The sequence below is a fragment of the Macrobrachium nipponense genome, chromosome 24 (assembly GCF_015104395.2).
Source record: "Macrobrachium nipponense isolate FS-2020 chromosome 24, ASM1510439v2, whole genome shotgun sequence".
Classification (NCBI taxonomy): Eukaryota; Metazoa; Arthropoda; class Malacostraca; order Decapoda; family Palaemonidae; genus Macrobrachium; species Macrobrachium nipponense.
In genome coordinates this window covers 75,814,404-75,837,093 of record NC_061091.1, presented here as the reverse complement: position 1 = coordinate 75,837,093, position 22,690 = coordinate 75,814,404, and the positions used below count along the sequence as shown (strand labels likewise).

At 37.3% G+C, this 22,690-nt stretch overlaps 1 protein-coding gene across 1 annotated transcript in view; it reads left to right on the top strand.

The window, feature by feature from the left end:
- Positions 1 to 3,532: 3,532 nt before the first annotated feature.
- Positions 3,533 to 22,690, top strand: part of LOC135203582 (parafibromin-like) — a 41,589-nt gene continuing 22,431 nt past the window's right edge. The window contains exons 1-2 of the mRNA XM_064233346.1: positions 3,533 to 3,630; positions 8,762 to 8,839. Of these exons, the coding sequence (XP_064089416.1) occupies positions 3,533 to 3,630; positions 8,762 to 8,839 (176 nt within the window). The remainder of the gene's footprint in view (positions 3,631 to 8,761; positions 8,840 to 22,690) is intronic.

Sequence of the window (22,690 nt, the reverse complement as noted above, 5' to 3'; positions counted from 1 at the left end):
ACTAGGTCTAAAGTATTTTCCTTATTGGTTGGAGGTGATTTATTGTTGAATGTTTGTATTTCTAGTAGCATATCCTAATAGCTTTTCAAAATTGCCCTCTATCTTCTGCACTACTATACTCTCTGTTTTTATATGTATAAGTACACCCCCAGTCCCGATCGTTTTTCCATCTACGAAGGAAAGTGAAGTCACCAGATAGGAGAAATAGTCCAGTCCTTGTGATTTATACATACATCATCCAATTTTTCATATAAGTCAAACTCTTTAGTATTAGGAGGTCTATATATTAACTATGTTCATCAATTTTCAGATTTAAATTCTACCGCTATTAGTCACATTATGAGTTACTAGATTCTCATAATTTCCTTGTTGTTTGTCTGTCCCATATATTGCGTTGACCCCTTAGATTCTATTTGTTTCAATCTCGATCTCTAAGTTGAACCTTGTATTTTTTTTTTGATCATCATTCCAGTCTCTTCGGGTAAAATAACAGGTGTCACTTATATTCATTATATCTATTTTCTTTCATTTTAGGGTAGTTCTTCTAAGTACAATATTTTTCTTTGTGAGTACTCGAATAAACCCTGCGCATTCTCACTATGATGGTTTGCGGGTTTTCTCCTGATTAATACTGTTATTAATAAGGATTTTCCCATGTCTCTTTCTGTTCTGGTATGTGTTCTTTTTTTCATTTCAGAAAATTCTGACATTAAAAAAATCCAACTTTTCCATAATATTTGATCTTCCTTCATCATAATATTATTTGTGTATGGAATCTGCAATTTTCTCCGTTTCTGCAATATCCTATTGCATAATAAATACAGTTATTATCTCTTGAGTAGAATTTCGGAGCTGATGCTTTGAAATTTTTGCTGCCACCTCTGAATCTTATGGTGGTTTGCTTTTTCTTTTACTGATATTCGTGAATTTCCTCTTTATTTGTTCTTTATTTATTTGGAGAGAGCGAGGAGAGAGGAGAGGAGAGAGAGAGAGGAGCAGAGAGAGAGAGAGAGAGAGAGCGAGCGAGCTCTTAAAATACCCAATTCCAACCCTTTGATTTGTTTACATTCGTGTTGGCCCGTCAGCCATTATCTCTTATCTTTTTATGGCTCCCCCGAACTTCCTAGTGGTTATGTTACAGTGATAAAGGGAAGTTTCTCTGTGTGTGAGTGTGTCTTGTCTGTTTGTCTGTCTGTCGTGGAAGGTGGTTCAAATGTGTCAACTTAGAGGGTTTTCGAAGTCTTGGCAAAAACGAGAATTGCGGAAATGTGTCGCGATGTTTCTTGAAGAAAAGGATAAAGATGGCAGTGTGTGTTTTTATTAAGAAATATATCATGGAGTTTGGTTTCTTGATAGAAAAACAAATAACATGAGTGAGAGTGTGTTTATTAAGAAATATATCATGGTGTTTGGTTTCTTTATATAAAAAAAAAAAGACATGAGTGGGAGTGTGTTTTTATGAAGAAATATATCATGGTGTTTTAATTTTTAATAGGAAATAATCAGTATGATTTTGTAAAAAAGTACATCATGATGTTTGGTTCATTAAAAGAAAAAAATGATCGTGTTTTTATTAAGAAATATATCGTTGTGTTTGGTGCCTGGATAGAAACATAATCTAGTGTGTTTTTTGTTGAGAAAAATATGTCTAAGTTTGGTTTCTTTATAGAAAAAAAAAGGATGCTAATGTCTTCTTATTTATTTGTACCTTGTCATTTTCAAGTAATAGAATGTTTCTTATTGAGTTAAAGAAAAAAATATTAACAAAACCCAGAATATGATCTTATCTGAAAATTTATTTTTTGCATTTTGATAAGCTCTAAATAATAAGGTTTAGAATGAAGAAGTAAATTTTGGTACTATAGACTTTTAAGAACAAAATTTTTTTTCCTTAGATTTTAAAATGAAATTTATATATTTTTGACAGAATTCGTAAAAAAACTAATTTTTTTCAGTGAGTTTTTAAAAGAACGAAAATTTTCTCCATAACCTTTTTTAAAATATGGTAAAAAACTCTCTCTCTCTCTCTCTCTTCTCTCTCTCTCTCCCTCTCTCTCTCTCTCTCTGAAGAAAAGTTCTCGCGCGACAGTCGCTGAGGAACGGAACTTTTAAGGAAGTTTGTGAAGGGGGGATATGTCTGTGAGGAGTTGTTTTCTATCGGGATGTTGTTTGTTTGGACGTCATGTGCTTGTTTGTCGTGTTTTGGGTCATGTTTAAATGGTGATCCGTCTGTTGTCTGTATTGTTATGTGATTTTCTAAGTGTATTCGGTGTATGTTTGTATGTTGTTTGTGTTGCCAGTGAAGTTAGTGGGCTGTTGAAGTTTCAAACTTATTCTCCTCATTGATATGTTTTTCAAGGGTGTTATTTCTTTGTTGTTCTTATTTCATGGACTATTTTTTCTTCTCCTTCTTCTCGTAGTCATGTTCTACACGTATTATTATATATTTTATTATCATTATTATTATATATTTATTAGTATATTACTTATTATCAGAAGATGAAACCCTTTCATATGGAATAAACCACAAAGGGGCCATGTCTCGATTTCAAAGTTCCAAGGAATATTATGCTGTTCTCATCTGAAAGAAGAATAACAGAATGTAATAGGAAACACCAGAAACAAGAGATCAGTGATTTGAAAAGGAAGAAGTAAAATGATAAATCAATAAATAAAACAGATGAAATGTCAGTTAAATTATACAATATAAAGAGGAGGATTAGGGCCGTAAATGTCTTCACTATCGCGTGAAATTTTAATTCCTTTGTGATGTATTTTTGCTATTGTATTTGTAATGATCTATATATATATATTATATATATATATTTATATATATATATATATATCATATATATATATATTATATATATAAATTTTTCCTTATTTCTTTATGGAGATTGAAATTGTTTCGAAGTATGTATTGTTTTTTCATGTCACTAAATAACAAATTCGGGGGTCTGTAGTTTTTTTTTTTTTTTTTGTTTTTTTTACTTCTGTTTGAATTGTAAATGGTTTACGAAACATAATGCCTCACCATATTATCTGTTTTGGAATATTTAATTTGGGACAGGAGTGGCGCCACGGCAGCTGGGACATCGGGGGGGGGGGGGATTCTAATGAAGTCCTGAATCCAGCCCTTCCTCCTACCCCTTCCATTCCCTTCCCCCGGGGAAATAAAACGGCTACAGTACCTCTCTCTCTATCTCTCTCTCTCTGTCTCTCCTCTCGGTCCGTACGCTAAGCCCTTATCGCTTTATGGGTTGTAAAATTACGCAGTCAAAGCATCATTCCCCATTCCCTCTTAATACCCCCTCTATTTCCTACCACTACCCTACCCCATTCCCACTACCCTTCACACCTTTTCTCTCTCCTCTCCTCCTCTCTCTCTCTCTCCTCTCCATGTTATTGTTTTGTTTACCTTTGGTGCTGATTCATGTATAGATTTCTCTCTATCTCGCTCTCTCTCCCTCGTAAAAATTATCCTTATGCATATCTTCCAAAAAAAATCTAAATCCAACGTTTAGGGAAAACCATGAGTAATATCATGTTTTATCGTTATGTCATGATTGTTAATGCACTTTTTGCTAATTCCTGTGGCGGTTGCAGGGAATGTGGTCGTAGAAAACGAGGGTATGTTCTTACCGCAAAAGATGGAAGTCACGCTATATATAATACTTTTTTTTTTTAAAATGTAGTGTTTAGTACATTTCGTTATTAGTTATTGTTTGGAGTGTTGTCAAATTTAATTCGTGAGCTGTATTTCGTGGAATTTTATTTCGCTCCCTATCAAATGAATATTATTTGATAGTATTGTATTTTTTCAGATTGTATGTACTTTCCTTGGCCCTAATAAACTTATCTCTGGAGGTGGGGCGGGAATTTTTATCAAACCTTTCTTTAGGATAAAAAATAGTATAAAACCGAAGGACACTGATAAGAAAAATCTCTCTTCTCTCTCTTCTCCTCTTCACCTCTCTCTCTCTCTCTCTCTCTCTCTCGTTCAAAAAAAGAAAGGTAGACAAGATCATTAGGAAGACACTGACGATGAACAGTAAAACTGCTCTTAGAGATAAGTGAGCACAAGATGTTCCTCTAAGGATGGATAATAAGTGTTTGAAACATCCTAATCCTTTGTAAACTCTCTCTCCTCTCTCCTCTCTCTCTCTCTCTCTCGCTCTCTCTCTTCGTCCCTCCAGAAGGTAGCACAAGCATATACATACTGAAGGCTTCCTCTCTCTCTATCCTCTCTCTCTCTCCTCTTCTCTCTCTCTTCTCAGCAAGTGATGTCATTGTGGTTGATTGGCCCTTGCGGCTAGTTCGGCCATGAAGACCGCCTCTTAATACCCCACTCCCCCCCATTTTATGGGGAGGTAGATTTACTTGTGTGGATTTCCATTACGGGTTAGGGGAAGGACTTTCTTTATTATGGCGAATAAGGTTTTGTATTTATTTTTTTCATTCTTGTATTTCATTTAAATGTTTATAGTGTAATAAGTTCGGTTGACGCTGAGTCATTTAGTAAGTGAGAGACCTTGTGTTTTTCTCTTTCGCGGAAGAGAGGAGAGAAGAGAAATCATACTACATTCACATGTATTCTCACAGGTTACAATGGTATAGTCTCCGAACAGTTAATTTTAATGAAATTTTGTATGCTCTCTGCTCTCTCTATCTCTATACCAGGAAAAAAAGGAAAGCACACAGGACATTCATCCACTACGCACCAGCCGATAAGCCCAGCGTCTATCAACGCCGTTGCCCAGCTCATTACGAGGAATATATCAGGAGTGAGCGTAGATGAAGATGGTTTAAGAATAAACTCGACAAATATCTAAACTGCATACCAGGACCACCAAGATTGGAAGATGCAAAATATACCGGAAGATGTACTAGCAACTCTCTGGTGCATTAGAGGCGCCTCACACGGAGGGGGACCTGGGGGCAACCCGAACGAACGTAAGGTCTGTAAGGTAAGTCTCTCTCTCTCTCTCATTTTTAATTCATTGTAATGTATTATTTAGTTACCGTTTATAAAATATTATTATTTTAAGTCACCAGAAAACCTGTAATACTGTGTATTCATGTATATACAGTATACACAATGTATTTCCATACTCCTTGCAACGCCACTTTACAGGCAATATACACATCAATTCAAGTGTCACTAGCCACGTCACGTAAGGACAGGTCATATTATGGTAACCGCTATCCCATGAATGTGAATAATCGTGTTGTCCTACTGGTGAGTTCTGTAAACTTCAAGACCTCGTTTTATCTTGCCATTAAGGAACGTGTATAAAATGATAAAAGGTTTGTCCACGGTTTATCTGGCGTGAGGACTAACGGGGGGGGGGGGGCGATTAAGATCTTTGGATGTCAGCGAGAAATACGAATTTTTTTTTTTTTTTTTTTTTTTTTTTTTTTTTCAGAATGCTCCGGAGCTGAATATTTCTTATGACACTCGTGAATTTTTTTTGTTTTTTTTTATACAGGACACGTTCTGTAGCATGTGTCACTAATAACACGTGGTTTTTTTTACAGGACGTTTGTTTGTAAGTTTAACTTTTAGAAACGTAGTTATTTATTTTGTTTTACAGACGTCTGTTTTGTATCCGTGGGTAACTTTTATGAACGTAGTGTTAACTTTTTTTTTTTACAGAGTGTTTGTAGCGTGTGTAACTTATGACGTGTAAACGTTTTTTTTTTTCATCTTTACAGGCTTGTTCAGAGGCATAAATATCTTTGAACATGTAAAGTATTTGACCTTTCTTGAGATAGGTCAAAGCGTACCAAGTATCTTCACATTTAGCAGTAATTTTTTTTCACGGGCTTAGTTGATCCAGTTTATGCGATATTGTTGAATACCACCCGATTTCCCCCGCTTTGACTGAAGAGTATAATACAAGCAAATAAAATAGAATGTAATCTTTTTTTATATCGATATGGTAATGCTCTACAGTGTGTTCACAAGAAATAGGGATGCTATACAATATATTTCCCAAGCATAACAGTGACAAGAGAATCGAAAGTCTGGATAGCAATTTCAAATTTTGGTTAAGATGGGAGCCTGTTCGTGCTGACAACACTTTTATATAGTTTCCATGGGACTCAGTGCTTACATTCATATTAATCCCATCGAATCCCAGTGAGAAATTCCTTAACCAGTAATATAATAAAAAAATTATATTAATAATGATAACTTTGAAGAAGATAATCACAATATTGTTTCTGTCAAAAGACTACCAGAATTTAAAGTGGTGCTGCATTTAGATCTCTCAGATCTCATGCAATATCTCATGCATATATAGATTGTTTCAACCCCCCCCCCCTCCCCTGGCGGAGGGGGGGGGGGTCTCCCTCGGTGGGGGGGGGGGCGCGGGGAGGGGTGGGGGTTGTGGGGGGGGGTGACTGCGAAAGGGGGCGAGGGGGGCTTTAGAGACTTCGTCGAGGTCTCCTATACCACTTTTTATATGATGGCGTGGACTTTCAGTGAGGGGCTTGGACCCGTTAACAGTTGATTGACAACCAGGTGCATTATTCAGTGGTATGGTTAGCAGAGACATATTGGGTTTTTTAAGTGGCCTTGCTATAAGGAGAAAGAGAGAGAGAGAGAGGGGGGGACTCTTCCCCTTCTCCACTCCACCTCCCCCGACTTCAGTTACCCTCTCTTGGAATATCCATCCCCCCCGCAACCGACACGTCCTCCCCTTCTCCTCCATCCCCTCCTCCTCCCCTCGGGGGAATATGATTTATAGGCTAGTCAACATCGGTATAATTAAGAGTGGTGTTTCATAGCGTGTGGCGGAGAGCAGCGGACTTGGTTTAAATTATCGGTGTAGAGCTCAGACATGATGAAAATGGACGGGCCCAGGCTGGTGGGGTAGGCGGGGTGCGCGCGGGCGGTAGAGAACAGTGGCTGGGCGTGGGAGCGGGGGAAAGCGGAAGAGTAATGGGCTGGGGGGTGGGCGAGGTATGTAAATTGGGGGAACTTGAAGATTTTTTTTTTAATGTGAAGTTTTTATTATAGAATTAGCATTTTAATTTCGAAGGTATTATTATGTTATTTATTATAGGTTAAGTTCGACGTTTGACGTAGCTCTTGAATTCTAATTATTAATAATATATATTTCTTTGGCGCTGTTGGTAACGCTTTCAATAATGAGAGAATATTATTAGTAGTATTTGTTATGATAAAAAAATAAGATCCTTTTTATTAAGTATATTATTATTATTATTATTATTATTATTAATTCTTAATACTTATTATTATTATATTATTATTATTATTATTAATATATCAGAAGATTAACATTCATATGAATCAAGCTCACCAAATGGGCCGCTTACGCGAAATCAATTCCAAAGGATATTGTGGTGTTCTTAGAAAGAAGTAACAGAGGCGTATGAGAAATACCGAAAGAAGTGATTAGTAAGTAGAAAATAAATTAATTAGAAAATGAAGGAATAAATAGATAAGAAAAAAGTAAATGATTAAGGTAAAAGAATTGCTTTAGAGTCGTAAACATGTATCGTCGCTTGAATTTTTTTTATATTATAGTACATTTAACTGACATTCCTTAAGCTTTGGCCCTGGTGTCAAATAAATCGCAAATAAATATCCATGATTTTATTACTTGTAAATACGTTCTTTTGAAACTGCACGAACGAGAATAAAATGGTAGATTCGACCCTTTTTCAAGCCTATTGCTGCTATTTTGAGCGAGCTGACCTGCACGGGCTCCTGCTCGTAAGTATTGGGGAGATAAAGGGGAACGAGGATAAAACGGGGTGTAAATTATTTTGTGAAAAGGGAAAGCTAAAGTATAGGCATGATCCCGTGGTATGTATTAGTGTGAAAAAATAGGTAATAAAAAAAAAAACAGTGATGGGGTTTCATTATGATATCCGGTTAGAGTCTGGTGATGGTACGGCCACCGGAATGTTATACCACTGTTTAATATGTGATTTGTTCTGAAAATGGCGTTTAATAGAATCGTCCTCTCCGCTCTCTCTCTACGTAAATGTATCATCTTGCTTGGTGAGTCGTACCCGCGTGAAGTCAGGATATAATCAACAGATATCACAAGTTTAACATACGACTAGAATTTGAAAATATCTAGAGAAGGTCGTGAACTACGGTGATAAGAGTAGTGTGAAAATAGTAGGATAAGGCGTCTCTAAGTAGTTCTCAAGTGTAAGTACTATAAATCAGAACAGCGGGGCAGTAAGTTCCAACTGCGGGAATGAGGTGGCGTAATTTGGGTGTCTAGCAGATTCGCAATACGATGAGTAGCTAGGAAGGGAATGGCATTTCTCATCTATGAAAATCAGCAACAGTCCTCAACCAAAAGATACAAAGCATTCATAGATATATAGAAGTATATAATCCTTCAACTGGGAACAAAAAATCTAATGAAAACATCTTGGAAAATATGAAAGAGATCAAAATAAAATCCAAGTGGTCAGAGACTATAAAGAAACTCTACATAAACCAACATATTCCGACAAAGAAAAATGAAATAAGGTGAATCTTGTGAATATCCCTAATGGATAGCATTAGGAAAAAGAATGCAAAAAGCATGCAAAATGTGTAAGGTTTGGTATAGCATAGTCAATCCACCAAAACCTAATCAGAAATATGATTGTGCATTGAACATATTCCGACCCATCCCACAGTGTGTGAGGTAATACAAGATTTGAGAAAAGATACAAGAATTTTTTGTTCAACATGTCTATCATGATAAGGACAATGTTATTAAATCAGATTGAATGTTCAAATAGTTGAGGCTGAAGAAGAAGAGGAAGAGGAAGAAGAAGGAAGAAAAGAAGAAGAGGGAAAACGGTAAGCGAAGTAAACAAAAATAAAATGACAGAAAAAAATAAGAAAACAAAGAAACAAGTATAAACGTATGAGCAGAGATACCATTGATACTACATATGAGGCAATAAAGCAGCATACTACGAAAGGAAATAAATTACGATATGACAACAGAAAGCAAATCCCGAAGAGCTCATACCAGATCTATACAAATGACGGAGGGAAAGAGGAAAAAATAGACAAGAAAGACAAAATTCTCAACCTTTTGAAAAGAGGGAAGTGCAGATTTGTGAGAAAGATGTTATACAAACATCCTAAGATATGTCAACACTATAAATATATGTAAAATGTGCATACTTTAGAGGATATGGGATGATTGCAGGAGAATCCGCATCAAAATATGTAAAAAACCTAAAAGAAGGAAAAGGATGTAAAGTCGACAAAAAATGCAAAATATATGCACCCTGTAGCCATGAATCATAATCAAATAAATAACCAACCAAGAAGAAAATCCAAAATAAGAAAGAAACAAATAAAGAGAGAAATCAAGATATCAGGTAAAAGAGGAAAAGCAACCACCAATGAGATATGCAGAGGGTCAGCAAAAAATTCAAACAGGCATCAGCTCCGAAATTCTACTCAAGAGATAATAATGCTATTGATTAGCAAGAGGATATTGCAGAAACGGAGAAAATTGCAGTTCAGACACAAAACTGAATAATTATGATGAAGGAAGATCACAAAATTATGAAAAGTGGAGTTTTTAATGTCAGAACTTCTGGAAAATGAAAAAAAGAAAACATACCAGAACAGGAAAAGAGACATGGGAAATCCTTAGTACTACCAGTATTAAATTGAGGAGGAAAACACGCAAACCATCATAGTGATGAATGCGCAGGGTTAGTTTACGATAACTCAAAAAGAAAAATTAGAAGTATTAGAAGGAACTAACCCAAAAATGAAAAGAAAATGATATAATGAATATAAGTGAAAATGGTTCATGTCCCAAGAGGGATGGGAAGAGGTATTAGGAGAACATTATCATAATTAAACTCTTAATACCTTCAAAAACTAATAAAAAAAATCAAATAAAAGGGTTGCCAAACTTATAGATCAGATAGAAAAACTAGAATCAGGCGGGAACAGCAATATATGGTGAAAGACAAAAAACAAGGAAGAAATATATGAGAAATATAGTAACTCATGATGTGAACTAATAAGCGTAGAAATAGAATTTGAACTAAAAATGGATGAAATTAGTAATATATAGGACCTCCTAATACTAAAGAGTTGACTTAATTATGAAAATTGGATGATAGAGGTAGAAATCACAAGGATGGAAATCTCCTATCTGGGCGACTTCAATTTCCTTTTCGTAGAATGGAAAGAACGATAGGAGATTGTGGGTGCACTATACATATAAAAAAGAGAGTAAAGAAGGTGCAGAAGATAAGAAGGCATTTGAAAAAAAAAGCTATTAGATATGCTACTAGAATACAACGTTCAAAAAATAAATCACTGGCAACAAGGAAAGGAAAATACTTTTAGACTAGTATTTGTGAACGAGATGAAATTATGTTTAAAGAAAATAATAGTTTATAATGCGAATATTCAGACCAAAAGCATGAATTAACAGTTATTCCAAAGCAAGTGAAAATAGAGATAAGCAAGAAAATGAAAAAGTGGAAGGATATGGAAAATACAATTCTACAGTAAAAATATAAAATCAGTCAGAAATTAATGAAGAATTTAAACAAAGATGGATAAACATTTTCGATAAGTGATGACATAAGGGTAAAATACGGAGATCATTATATAAAATATTGGAGAAAATTAGGTGGAAAAAAATAATACCGAAAACGAAAGTAAACATCATTTTCATGCATACAAGAGGACATGAAGGATCTTGTGCCAGAAATCAGAAAGTGGAAAAAAGGTCTTGCAAAAGAAAAAAATGATGGAAAAGTTATTAGAACTAAAAAGTAAGATAGAAAATGCAGAACAAAGATTATACCAATCAAAGAAAAAATGAAAACGGGACTTGGAAGAAAAAAACCCTATAAATATCAAGCAAAAACCAGCTATTATACTCATATGCGAAGAAGATGAATAAAAGAAGAATAGAAATAGCCCTTGAGAATTGAAGGGAGATTAACGAAGAAAAAAAAAGGGAAATTTGCAACATACTGGCAGAACGATAAAGAGAGAATCACCCTACGAATAGATAATGAAGATAATGATATAGAGGATAAGGACGAAAATAGTGAATATTTAGCTGACATCAGATATTAAGAAGCTGATATTGTGCAAGATATTAAATGAAATTAAAAAATGGAGCTGCTGCAGGGCCTGATGGAATTCCTGCTATTTTGTAAAGAAAGTGTTCATCTATCGCAAAGGTGGAGAGGGTGGGTAACTTGCAATATTATTAAGACAAAGTGTAGAATACAGGCAAGATTTATGATGAGCACAAAAATTAGCATATATTACCCCTACTTCAAAGTGGATCAAGACTAGAGGCAAGTAATTATAGGCCGGTGAGTCTAACATCACAATTATGAAAGTGTATGAAAGGGTAAGAGAAAAATATGATGAAACATTAATAAAAATAATTTGTTTAATAAAAGGACAACATGGTTTCGTACCCGGAAAAAAGTACACAAACCCAACTGTTAGTCCACCGTGAGAACATATTGCAACAAAATATGAAAAGCAGGAAAGGAAACAGATGTGGTTATTAGACGTTTGCAAAAGTTTTGATAAAGTAGACCATAATATATATCAGAAGAAAATTAGAAAACACCAATATCGTGGATAAAGTAGAAGATGGTTAAAAGAATTTTTAACAACAGAAACGATAGTTATTGCAAACGACGAGAAATCGGATGAAGAAAGGTAATCGGTGTGCGCAAGGGCGGTGTTAGCTGCAATAACTGTTTGTTATTATGATTGAAGACTAGACATAATTTGAAGGATTCGGTAGTGAGTCGATTCGCAGGAAGACACAAGAATAAGTAGAGAAATTACTGTGAGAAGATAGGAACGCTCTATACCAAAGAGACCTTAACAAAGTATATGATTGGGCAGAGGTAAATAGGATGTAGTTAACTACCCCTGATAAATTGAATCAATAAATTACGGAGACAAGAGAAAAGAAAGCATATGAATATAAGGGACCTAATAATGAGACCATCACAAATAAGGAAGCAGTTAAAGACTTGGTGGGATGAGAATAGGTAACTATGTTATGCATATGAATCAAATAGCACACTCTGTTGGCAAAAACGTAAAGCAAAAATGGGAATGTTGTTACGGCACTCAAAACAAGAAAAGCGAAACACATGATATGCTTTATAAAAATATGTTCGTAGTCCACTTGAATATTGCATATGATGGGTACCCACACTATCAAAGGTATTGCACAAATCAGAGAGTGTACAAAGTCCTTTACAGCTAGAATAGAGAAGCTAAGGACCTTAGACTACTGGGAAAGACTACCAATCTCAAAATTACTAGTCTCGAAAGGAGAAGAGAAGCTACATGATAATTCAGGCATGGAAAACAGATAGAAGGAATAGCAGAAAAATATCATGGAACCTAAAAATATCCGAAAGAGCAAGCAGAGGTAGATTAATAGTGCCCAAAATATACCAGGAAAAAATAAGAAAAGCACCAGGACATTAATCCACTAGCCACCAGATCGATACTGCAGCGTCTATTCAATGCGTTGCCAACTCATCGAGAATATATCAGGAGTGCGCGTAGATGTGTTAAGAATAAGCTCGACAAATATCTAACTGCATCCCAGACCATCCAAGATTGGAAGATGCAAAAATATACGGACAGATGTACTAGCAACTCTCTGGTAGACATTAGAGGGCCTCACACTGAGGGACGGGGCAACCCGAACAAGATGATAAGGTATGTAAGGTCTAAGGTTCTCTCTCTCCTCTCTCTTCTCCTCTCTCTCTCCTCCCTCTCTCTTTCTATCTCTCTCCCAAACTATTACTCATATGCGAAGGAAGATGAATAAAAGAAGAATAGAAATAGGCCCTCTGAGAATTGAAGGAGATTAACGAATGAAAAAAACGGAACTTTGCAACATACTGTCAGGAAACGATATAAGAGAGATTCCCCCTAGAATAGATAATGAGATAATGATATAAGAAGTAATGGACGAAAATATGGACTATTTAAGCTGACATAGAAATTAATGAAGCTGATATGTGCAGGCAAATTAATGTGAAATTAAAAATCGGAGCTTTCTGCAGGGCCGATGGAATCCCTTGCTATTTTGTAAATAAGTAGTTTTCTATCGCCAAAGCCACTTGCAATATATAAGGACAAAGTGTAGATACAGGCAAGATTTAGATGAGCACAAATTAGCATTATATCACCCTACTTTCAAAAGTGGATCAAGACGTGAGGCAAGTAATTATAGGCCTGTGAGTTTTTCTTAAAAAACAACAAACCATCACATATTATTGAAAGTGTATGAAAGGGTAATGAAGAAAAATATTATGAAACATTTAATAAAACAATTTGTTAACAAAGACAAACCGGTTTCGTACCGGGAAAAGTACACAAACCCAACTGTTAGTCCACGTGAGAACATATTCAAAAATATGAAAAGCGGAAATGAACCGATGTGGTATATCTAAGACTTGCAAAAGCTTTTGACACAGTAGAATAATATATTAGCAAAGAAAATTAGAAAAACACAATAATCGTAGATAAAAAGGAAGATGGTTAAAAGATTTTTACACAACAGAAAAACAGATAGTTATTGCAAACAGAGAAATCGATGAAACCAAGGTATACTGTGTGCCAAGGTACGGTGTTAGCTGCAATACTGTTTGTTATTATGATTGAAGACATAGACAGTTAATGTTAAGGATCGGTAGTGGAGTAGTTTCGCTGATGACCAAGAATAAGTAGAGAATTACTGTGATGAAGATCGGATCGCTCTAGAAAGACAGACCTTAAACAAGTAATGATTTGGCAGAGGAAAATAGGATGGTATTTAACTCTGATACAATTTGAATATCAATAATTATGGAGACAGAGACGGAAAGCTATATGGAATTATAGGGGACACTAATGAGACAATCACAAATAAGGAAGCAGTTAAAGGACCTTGGTGTGATGATGATGAATAGGAACATGTTATGCAATGATCAAATAGCAAGTCTTTTGGCAATGTAAAGCAAAAATGGGAGGTTGTTACGGCACTTCAAAAACAAGAAAAGTTTAACACCATGATTATGCTTTATAAAACATATGTTCGTAGTTCCACTTGAATATTGCAATATGGATATGGTAACCCACCCACCTATCAAAAGGATATTTGCACAAATAGAGAGTGTACAACAGGTCCTTTACCAGCTAGAATAGAAGAAGTTCAAGGACCTTGACGACTAATGGGAAAAGACTAACAATCCTTAAAATTTTAAGTATAGTCTAAGGAAAGGAAGAGGAACGCTACATTGATAATTCAGGCAGTTGAAACAGATAGCAAGGAATAACAGAAAATATCATGGAACTAAAAATATCAGAAAGAGCAAGCCAGAGGTAGAATTAATAGTGCCCAAAACAATACCAGGAAAAATAAGGAAAGCACACAGGACATTAATCCCTACTACACCAGCAAATCGATAATGCAGGCGTCTATTCAAGTGCGTTGCCAGCTCATCTGAGGAATATATCAGGAGTGAGCGTAGATGTTTGGTTTAAGAATAAGCTCGACAAATATCTAAACTGCATCCCAGTACCCATCCAAGATTGGAAGATGCAAAAATAGAACCGGAAGATGTACTGAGCAACTCTCTGGTAGACATTAGAGGCGCCTTCACACCTGAAGGGACCTTGGGCCAACCCGAACGAACTGTAAAGGGTCTGTAAGGTAAGGTAAGGTCCCTCTCTCTCTTCTCTTCTCGTCTCTCCTCTCTCCTCTCTCTCTCTCTTCCTCTATATATATATATATATTATTACATCATATCATATACCATATACAACATACACACACATTATATATATATGTATTGTTTATAGAATTCATACATATATGTATACTACATATGTATGTGACATCTCCTAACTTCCCCAAAACTCCCCTGTCCACATCTGATTATTCACAAAATAGACACACACACACACACACACACCCACACATATTATTATATATATATATATATCATACTTATATAGATAGACTATATTATCTATATATATCTAATATATTCGATTATATATGTTATATAATATATATTTATAATCTTATATATATATAGATCATAATTATAATATATAGTTATGTATGTAAATATTAATATGTTGGTGGTGTGTATATGCATGTATGTAGATTGACCAAATACACACAGAGCTACTTACAATTTTCCCAGTAAATAAATATATAATATTATGCACAACTCACCGCGCGCTTATGGCATATAATGCATCAACATTAAAACTGGCTGGCAGGAAGGAATGCAATTGCATGGTGATCAAGCACGGTACCTGTCACCATGGTGTGGAACCGTACTAGAGTCTCCCGTGTGAGATAAGCGACCAGGACCCCTCGTTCGCGAGATAAGGAAGGACCTGGTTTGCTGCCTTCCTAGATAAGTGAGGAGATAAGAGAGAACTGATAGATAAAGTTTATACAGTAGCTATAGATAAGTGCGGGTGAAAAAGGGGTTTTTCCAACTGGGTTCGGAGGAGGGCCACAGGTAGCTGCCTGTTCTTTTTTTTTTTTTTTTTTTTCCCTATTAGGGTCGTGGCTTTATACGTAATGGTAGGAGAGAGAGAGAGAGAGATAAGGAGAGAGAGAGAGAGAGAGAGAGAGAGGAAGATTGAAATGTTAAAGACCTGTAATGAATTAGATATTTTAAAACAACCATTTATCACGGGAGAACTAAACGCTTTAAATACGATGGGAGGGAGGAGAGGAGAGTGAAAACGGTAAAAACTGTAATGATAGAATGTTTCCATTTTCGTTTTCGAGAAATAAAACTGCTCTTAAATGCGCTGAGAGAGAGAGGAGAGAGAGAGAGAGCGAGAGGAGAAGGAGAGAGAGAGAGAGAGAGAGATGGTAGACTTTTAAAACATTGCAAAAACGTTAACTGATGCCAACATTAAAACTGGCAGTAAATCTTACAAAGAAATTGATTGTTTAAGTGCATTAAAGAGAGAGAGAGAGAGAGAGATGAGGAGAGAGAGAGAGAGCGAAGAGAAGAGAGAGAGAGAGAGAAGAGACTATTTGGAAATGGGAGGGGGGAGGGAGGGGTCTTTCTGCCCAATAATTGAAATTTATAGTTTTGACCCGACTCTCCACCTGCTTGTAAGCGGTCCGTGTTCTGGGCTGGATTTAATTTTTTATTGTAACGGACGCTCGTTATTTTAAACGTACGTTTTCATATGTGGTATTATATATATTATATTTTTTTTTAAAAGAAATTTTAAACAATTAAAAATTTAAAAGTATTAATATAATATATAAGAAGTATAATATATGTATGTATGTATGTTGATGCGTGTGTGGGGATGTATTGATAATAAATAATAAATAACAATAAGTAATAAACATGCCCTTGCCGTTAGTTTGAATCACCACGAAATTTTAATTCCCGTCGCTCGAACAAGTTCAGTGAAGAAAACGAGTTTTTGTTTGGTATTAATTTGATTGCTCTCCTTGGGTACGACTACGGCACCGCCGGGCGACTTATCCTCTTCGAGTGCGTGCAAGGCAAGCATCTCTCTCTCCTCTCATCTCTATCTTCTCTCTCTCTTCATAACAATACGATTCTTTGTGTTTGTCTATTTTATAATAATATAATTCTCTCTCTCTCCTCTCTCTCTCTCTCTCTCTGCATACGATTTCGTAGATTCTATGCCTGTTCTCATTATTTTATTAATATAATAATACCAATTCTTTCTCTCTCGTTTTTCTTATAAGACCAATACAGACTCACTTCCTCCTCTGCTCCTCTCACTCATCTCTCTCTCCTCGCTCTCCCTCTCTCTCTCTCTCTCTCTCTGCTCTCTCAACCTACCTCTTCCATTTAGGCGTTTTTTTATAAAAACCTGTGTTTAAATTTCTGGAAAAAAATTTTCTCCATCATTAAAATTTTCTCTATCTCTATCTCTTCTCTCTCTCAATCTTCGAGACCTTCGCCTCCCTCCTCTCTCCAGATCTCTCGATTCATTTTTTTTTTTTGTGGACGTGCCGGCAGAAGAAGAAGTGAGCAGACGCTAAATGGTTTAATGTGGACTTTATCTATATTACTAATCTGGGCCTTGTCCTGTTTTCAGGGCCGAGAAGGTAGTTTACCCCAAGATATCGCTTGTTACAGCTTGCGTTTTCAAGCTCTCTTCTCTCTCTCATCTCCTCTCTCACTTCTTCTTCCTCTTCTTCCTCTCGCTCTCTCTCTCTCTCTCTAACCTTTTCCTTTTTGGGCTTATTCTCTTCTTTTTCACCTTTTTCTTGAATGGATTTTATCTCTCCTTTCAGGTCTTATCTCTCCCGTTCCAGCGCATTGCCTTCCTTCTCTCTCTCTCTCTCTCTCTTTTCTCTCTCTCTCTCTCTCTCTCTCTCTTTTCTTCCTTGCCTTTTGGTCAGTTTCCCTGCATATCTCTCTCTCTCTCTCGTCTTCTCTCTCTTCTCTCGCTTCTCTATCTTCCTTTTGGTCATTTTCCTCATCTCTCTCTCTCTCTTTCTTTTCTTCTGGTCATTTTTCCGCATCCTCCTCCTCTCTCTCTCCTCTCTCATCTCTCGCTCTCTAGGCAGCTCCGTCTCTCTCGTCTCTCCGACAAAAATCATTAGAAGGACACTTGTGAATGCACAGTACAAAACCTGCTCCTACAAGATAAGTGGAGCACCCTAACCGATGTCTTAAGATGGACTAACAAGTTCTTTTGAGTGCATCCTAATCCTTGTAACACCTTGTAACTCCTCCTCTCTTCTTCTCTATCTCTCTCTTCTCCTCTCTGTTATAAGACTAACGATTTCTCTTTCATTCTTCTCCCTTACTTTTATAACTATGATTCTACTTTGTAAAGCTTCTTCTAGTCTTTCGTCTCTCCTCTTCGTTTTCGTTCTTTCGTTGAGACCAGGTTAGCTGAAAGTCCCGTGTGTACGGTAAGGTTCTGAATAGGAGGAGGAAGGGGGAGTAGGCAGGAGGAGGATGGAGGAGGAGCGAGGAGGGTGGGCTGATGGAAGGAAGATTGCAACTTGTCAAACATTGGCCTCTTGCAGAGAGATGCGTTTTCGATCAACATCCTGCAAAAAAAAAAGGGTAACTTGGGACGGCTCGTCTCCGGCACACGCCCGTAACGTACGTACGTTAAGACTCGAAACGCACCCACGCTCTGAGGCCTTCTTTTGTCAGGAGTGGTGGGGCTCCGCTTTGCTTGTTTCTCTCAGGAGAGGTGTCGAAACGTACGCTTTCCATCTCTCTCTCTTCATCTCTCTCAAGCGCCTCTCCGTTCTCGATCTCCATCTCTCGCTCCTCTCTCTCAGGGCAGTATCAAATCAAGCCATCTTCAGCTACCGGATCTGTCGCAAAACATGTTGCCGTCATAATTGGCCGATCTTTCTCTGTCACTCCCGCGCCAGAAATCTTGACTGCCATCGCGAGTCGCTCCGAATCAAGGCCAGGCGCGGCGCGCCTGGCCGAGGAAAAGGAAAAAAGAAAAACGAGAACGTTGTCCGAGCAAAATATCCCGTGGCCAGAATGACACACTTGAATTTACCGGATCCTCGTGGGGCCCATTTTTAGACCCACATAAACGCCCTCTCCGCCCCTGTTTGGGGAGGGTCCCCTCGCCTCTCAGTCTTTCTTGGGGGATTCGGCAGAGTCCCTAACGGGCCTTGATGGCCCATATAGGACGGTTGCCTGGACGGTAGGAACAGACTTGACAGGATATTTCACCTGTGTCATATCAAAGCCCCACCCACCCCCTTTGTTTTTGTGTCTGCGTGTGTTGTGAGGTTTTGTTTCAACTTTTTGTTTTTCGTTTCCAGTTTAAGGGAATGTGAGCCGTTCATTTGACATATCACATATTTTGTTGGCCATGTATGTTGAATTTAATATAAATCCGAGAAACGGAAAAAAAAACCCAGGTCGTAGATTCGCCAATGTTTTCCCATTAATTAACCTGTTTCAGGTTGAATCTGGGTCCCCTTTAACCTAATCAGTCTATTGGAGCATGCCCGCGACGCACGCACCCATCTATCAGCATTTACGCGGCGTTTCCATTAAACTAATGACAATTACCCCAACCCCGTTACGTGAACGGCCGGCTACATCCGGAAGTAAATTAAGTACTGGCCTGTTATGGGCCGTCCAGCCGTTACCGGTTCCGGTTGGAAACTGCGAGCCGTAATCCAACGATAACTTCTTAACCGTTTATACGACGATAATCCACAACGGGAAGGCTCATAATGGTATAACGGCTAATTTTGGGAGTCGCTCGGCGCGGCCGTAGTATCTGGTGGTATTTGTAGTTCCGGAATTCGCTCCTAAGCTGTAATTACGGACTTAGCTTGGGGGGTTGCGGGGGGGGGGGCCGGTTCATTGGAATGGGTTGGCAACACCCCTCCCCCCCTCCCCTCCCTTCACCGTCCTCTCTTCTCTCTCTCTCTCGCTCGGCACTCGTCATCTCTCTCTCTCATCTGTATGTAATATATATATATATATATAGGTATATTATATATATATATTAATTAATTATGGTAGGATATACTATATATATATTCCTTCGTAAAATTGTTTGAAAATTTTTTTTTTACTAATTTTGAATTCATTCTTTATTCCATTTTTTTTTCTTATATTTCGTCTATCCGAAATTATTTTTTATGGTCAGTCTGATAAAAGCTATATTTATTTTGTCGGGTCTATTCATTTCTTATTTCCACACAGAGAGAGTAGAGTAGAGAGAGAGAGGGAGAGAGAAGAGAGAGAGAGAGTGAGAGAGAGAGAGGAGTCATTATCATTATCCCCGTCCTTCGTATTCTTTTCAAATAATGGAGGTAGATAATGCATTTTTTAGCAGAATCATTAGGCTCGGCAAAACAGAAAAACTGAGCTTGGCTGAAAAAAGAAGAATGATCCTGCAGTTACATAGGAAAAACCCCTTTTTCCTCTTCTCTCTTCTCATCCGTCCGTCTCTCTCTTTCTCTCTCTCTCTCTGCCTCAGGAAGTTTTTTGTCCTTTCTCTCTAGTACGTAGACACCAATTTTCATGTTGACACTAGCTCTCTCTCCGGAAATTTTTTATCTCTCTCTATCTCCTCTCATCGTCCTCGTCATTCCTTCTCTCTCTCTCTCTCTCCCTCCTCTCTCTCTCTCCAACAAAATTTTTGTCCTTGTTTCTCTATAGATACCAATTTTAAAATGTTCACTCTCTCTCTCTCCTCTCCCCTAGGCTCTTCCTGACCTGTCCCCCACCCCCCCCCCATCGCCCACGGACCCCCACCCCCCCCCCCCCCCAGCAATTTTTAATTTTTTTTCCTCTTCCGCTCGTCACTATTCAGTTTTTTTGTTTTTGCCTTTTGTAGAGGACAAATGGGTTATTTTGCTAAATGGTCTCTCTTGCATCGGAATGCCCATTAATCCCCCACCCCCCACCCCCCCAAACCCCCAGAGAGGAGAGAGAGAGAGAGAGAGAGTAGAGAGAGGATGGACGAAATTCCTATTACTGTGCAGAATTGGAGATAACAAAAACATACACATATACTCGGATGTTTTCCACGTTCCGGTAGTCCATTGCTCATTTGCTTTGATTACTGAGAGAGGAGAGGAGAGAGAAGAGAGAGGAGTAGAGAGAGGGAGAGAGAGGGGGGGGGGGGGTGGGGGGGGGGGGGGTTGCCCAGCTTGGCAGACCGGATAGGTGGGGATATGGGTAATGTAGCCTAGCTTCGTTCAATATTGTTTATTTTTTTCATTTTGGATTGTATTTTTACTTTCTTTTTGTTTTTACACCACACACCAAACACAACCACACACACTCACACACCACAGCGACCACAAACACACACACCCATATATATAATAGTATATAATTAATATGATATATAATATATAATTATAACATAACATTCATAGTTTAATTTCAATTATCAACATTTTGTCGAGTTAAAATTGAAACTTTTTTTATAGAATTTTTTTGTTATTTTTAAATTGGTTTGGTCACCTTAAAATTGATAACAACGTAAATACTTAATGTTTATTATTGTTAATTTCTGTCAAATAATTTTTCGATACAGGATATTGCACCATCCGGGGACTGCAAACAAACACCCGCCAAGGTTTAGCGCATCAAAAATTCTCTCTTCTCTCTCTCTCCTCTTCCTATCTCCTCTCTCTCTATTCTTCTCTCTCTCTCTCTCGCTCCCTAAAAAGCTGACCCCCTTTCTCCACAAGAGTTCCTTTCGTTTCTTTCGTCTCCCAAAAAAACTAATATATATGTTATTTTCGACGCTTACCAATGGTCAGATTTAAGTAAAAATGGAGTAGTCGTTTTTTATTTGCTTAATCTTATTTTTCGGGGGGGGGGGGGGAAGCGAACAAATAAGCTGGAAGGAGAGAAAGGGAAAAGCGAACAGTCGACAACACTAAACTTCAATTTTTGCTGAAGTTTTGTAGAAAATAAACTGTTCCCCGGCGGAGGATTGGTCTTTGGTATCAACTAAATCGACAACTTCACGGAACTGGTTGCAAATAAAAGGGAGATAAACCAGAGAAGTTTTCCTTGCAAAACAAATAAACACGCAAAACACACAACACACAACTGTAATTTTATCAGCAAAACTTGGTTCACCCCAGCGTACGTTTCAAGTTTTTTTTTTTTTTGTTTTTTTTTTTTTTTTTTTTTTTTTTTTTTTTTTTTTTTTTTTTTTTTTTTTGTGAGAGATAAGTTTGCAAATACCGAAGTAAAGATCGTTGAATGTTGTACTCTTAAATGCGCCTCTTGGGAATTAGATTTTTTCTGTTAGATCTCTCTCTTCGTCTCTCACTCCTCTCTCTCTTCTTCTCTCTCTTCTTCTCTCCTCTCTTCATCCCATCCATGTACTTTTAACCCCGATTCATATCTCCTGTTTGCTTGACATCTATGAAGCCGCCCTTTCTCTCTCTCTCATCTCTCTCCTCCTCTCATCGCTCGTCGTCTCTCCTCCTCTCCGGTGGAACCTGACCCAACCTTCCATAAAGCCGTCAGCTCCATGCGTCACCCTTTTGTAAGACGTGAGCTCCATATCGGCTTCACCTGCGCCGAGGCCTATAAATAACCTCGGCGTAATCGACAGCAATGGGGCTCCGTTTTGATTTTGAGTCAACAAAGCATCTTATTTAGAGGCGGCCCGAAGGCTTTGTCTCCTCCGCGCGGACATGAAATCTGTTCCGATTGCGCTTTGTTTATTTTTGTTTAAATCCTCTCTCTCGTCCTCTTCTCGTCGATCCTCTCTCTACTCTCCTCTCATTCTCTCGCTCTCCTATATATAAATATATAGTAGTAAGATATATATATATATATATATATATATTTATATATTTTATATTATAATAGATTATTATAACACAGTATATAATGGTTTACAATCATTATTTTATCTAGAAATTGTTTTACGCCGATGTATAGAACTATTTTAAACTTTTTAAAATTTCTCTCCTCTCTCTCATCTCTCCTCGATCTTCTCTTCCTCTCTCCATTCGGTCCTCAGCGTCGAGTCATCATTCTCCTTCTTCCTCTCTCCTCTCTCTCTATATTATTTATATATAATATTATTATATAGTAGATTAATAATATATATTATATATATACATACATGTATATTAATTAAATTATATAGTACATATGTTTGTATAGTTATATAGAACTA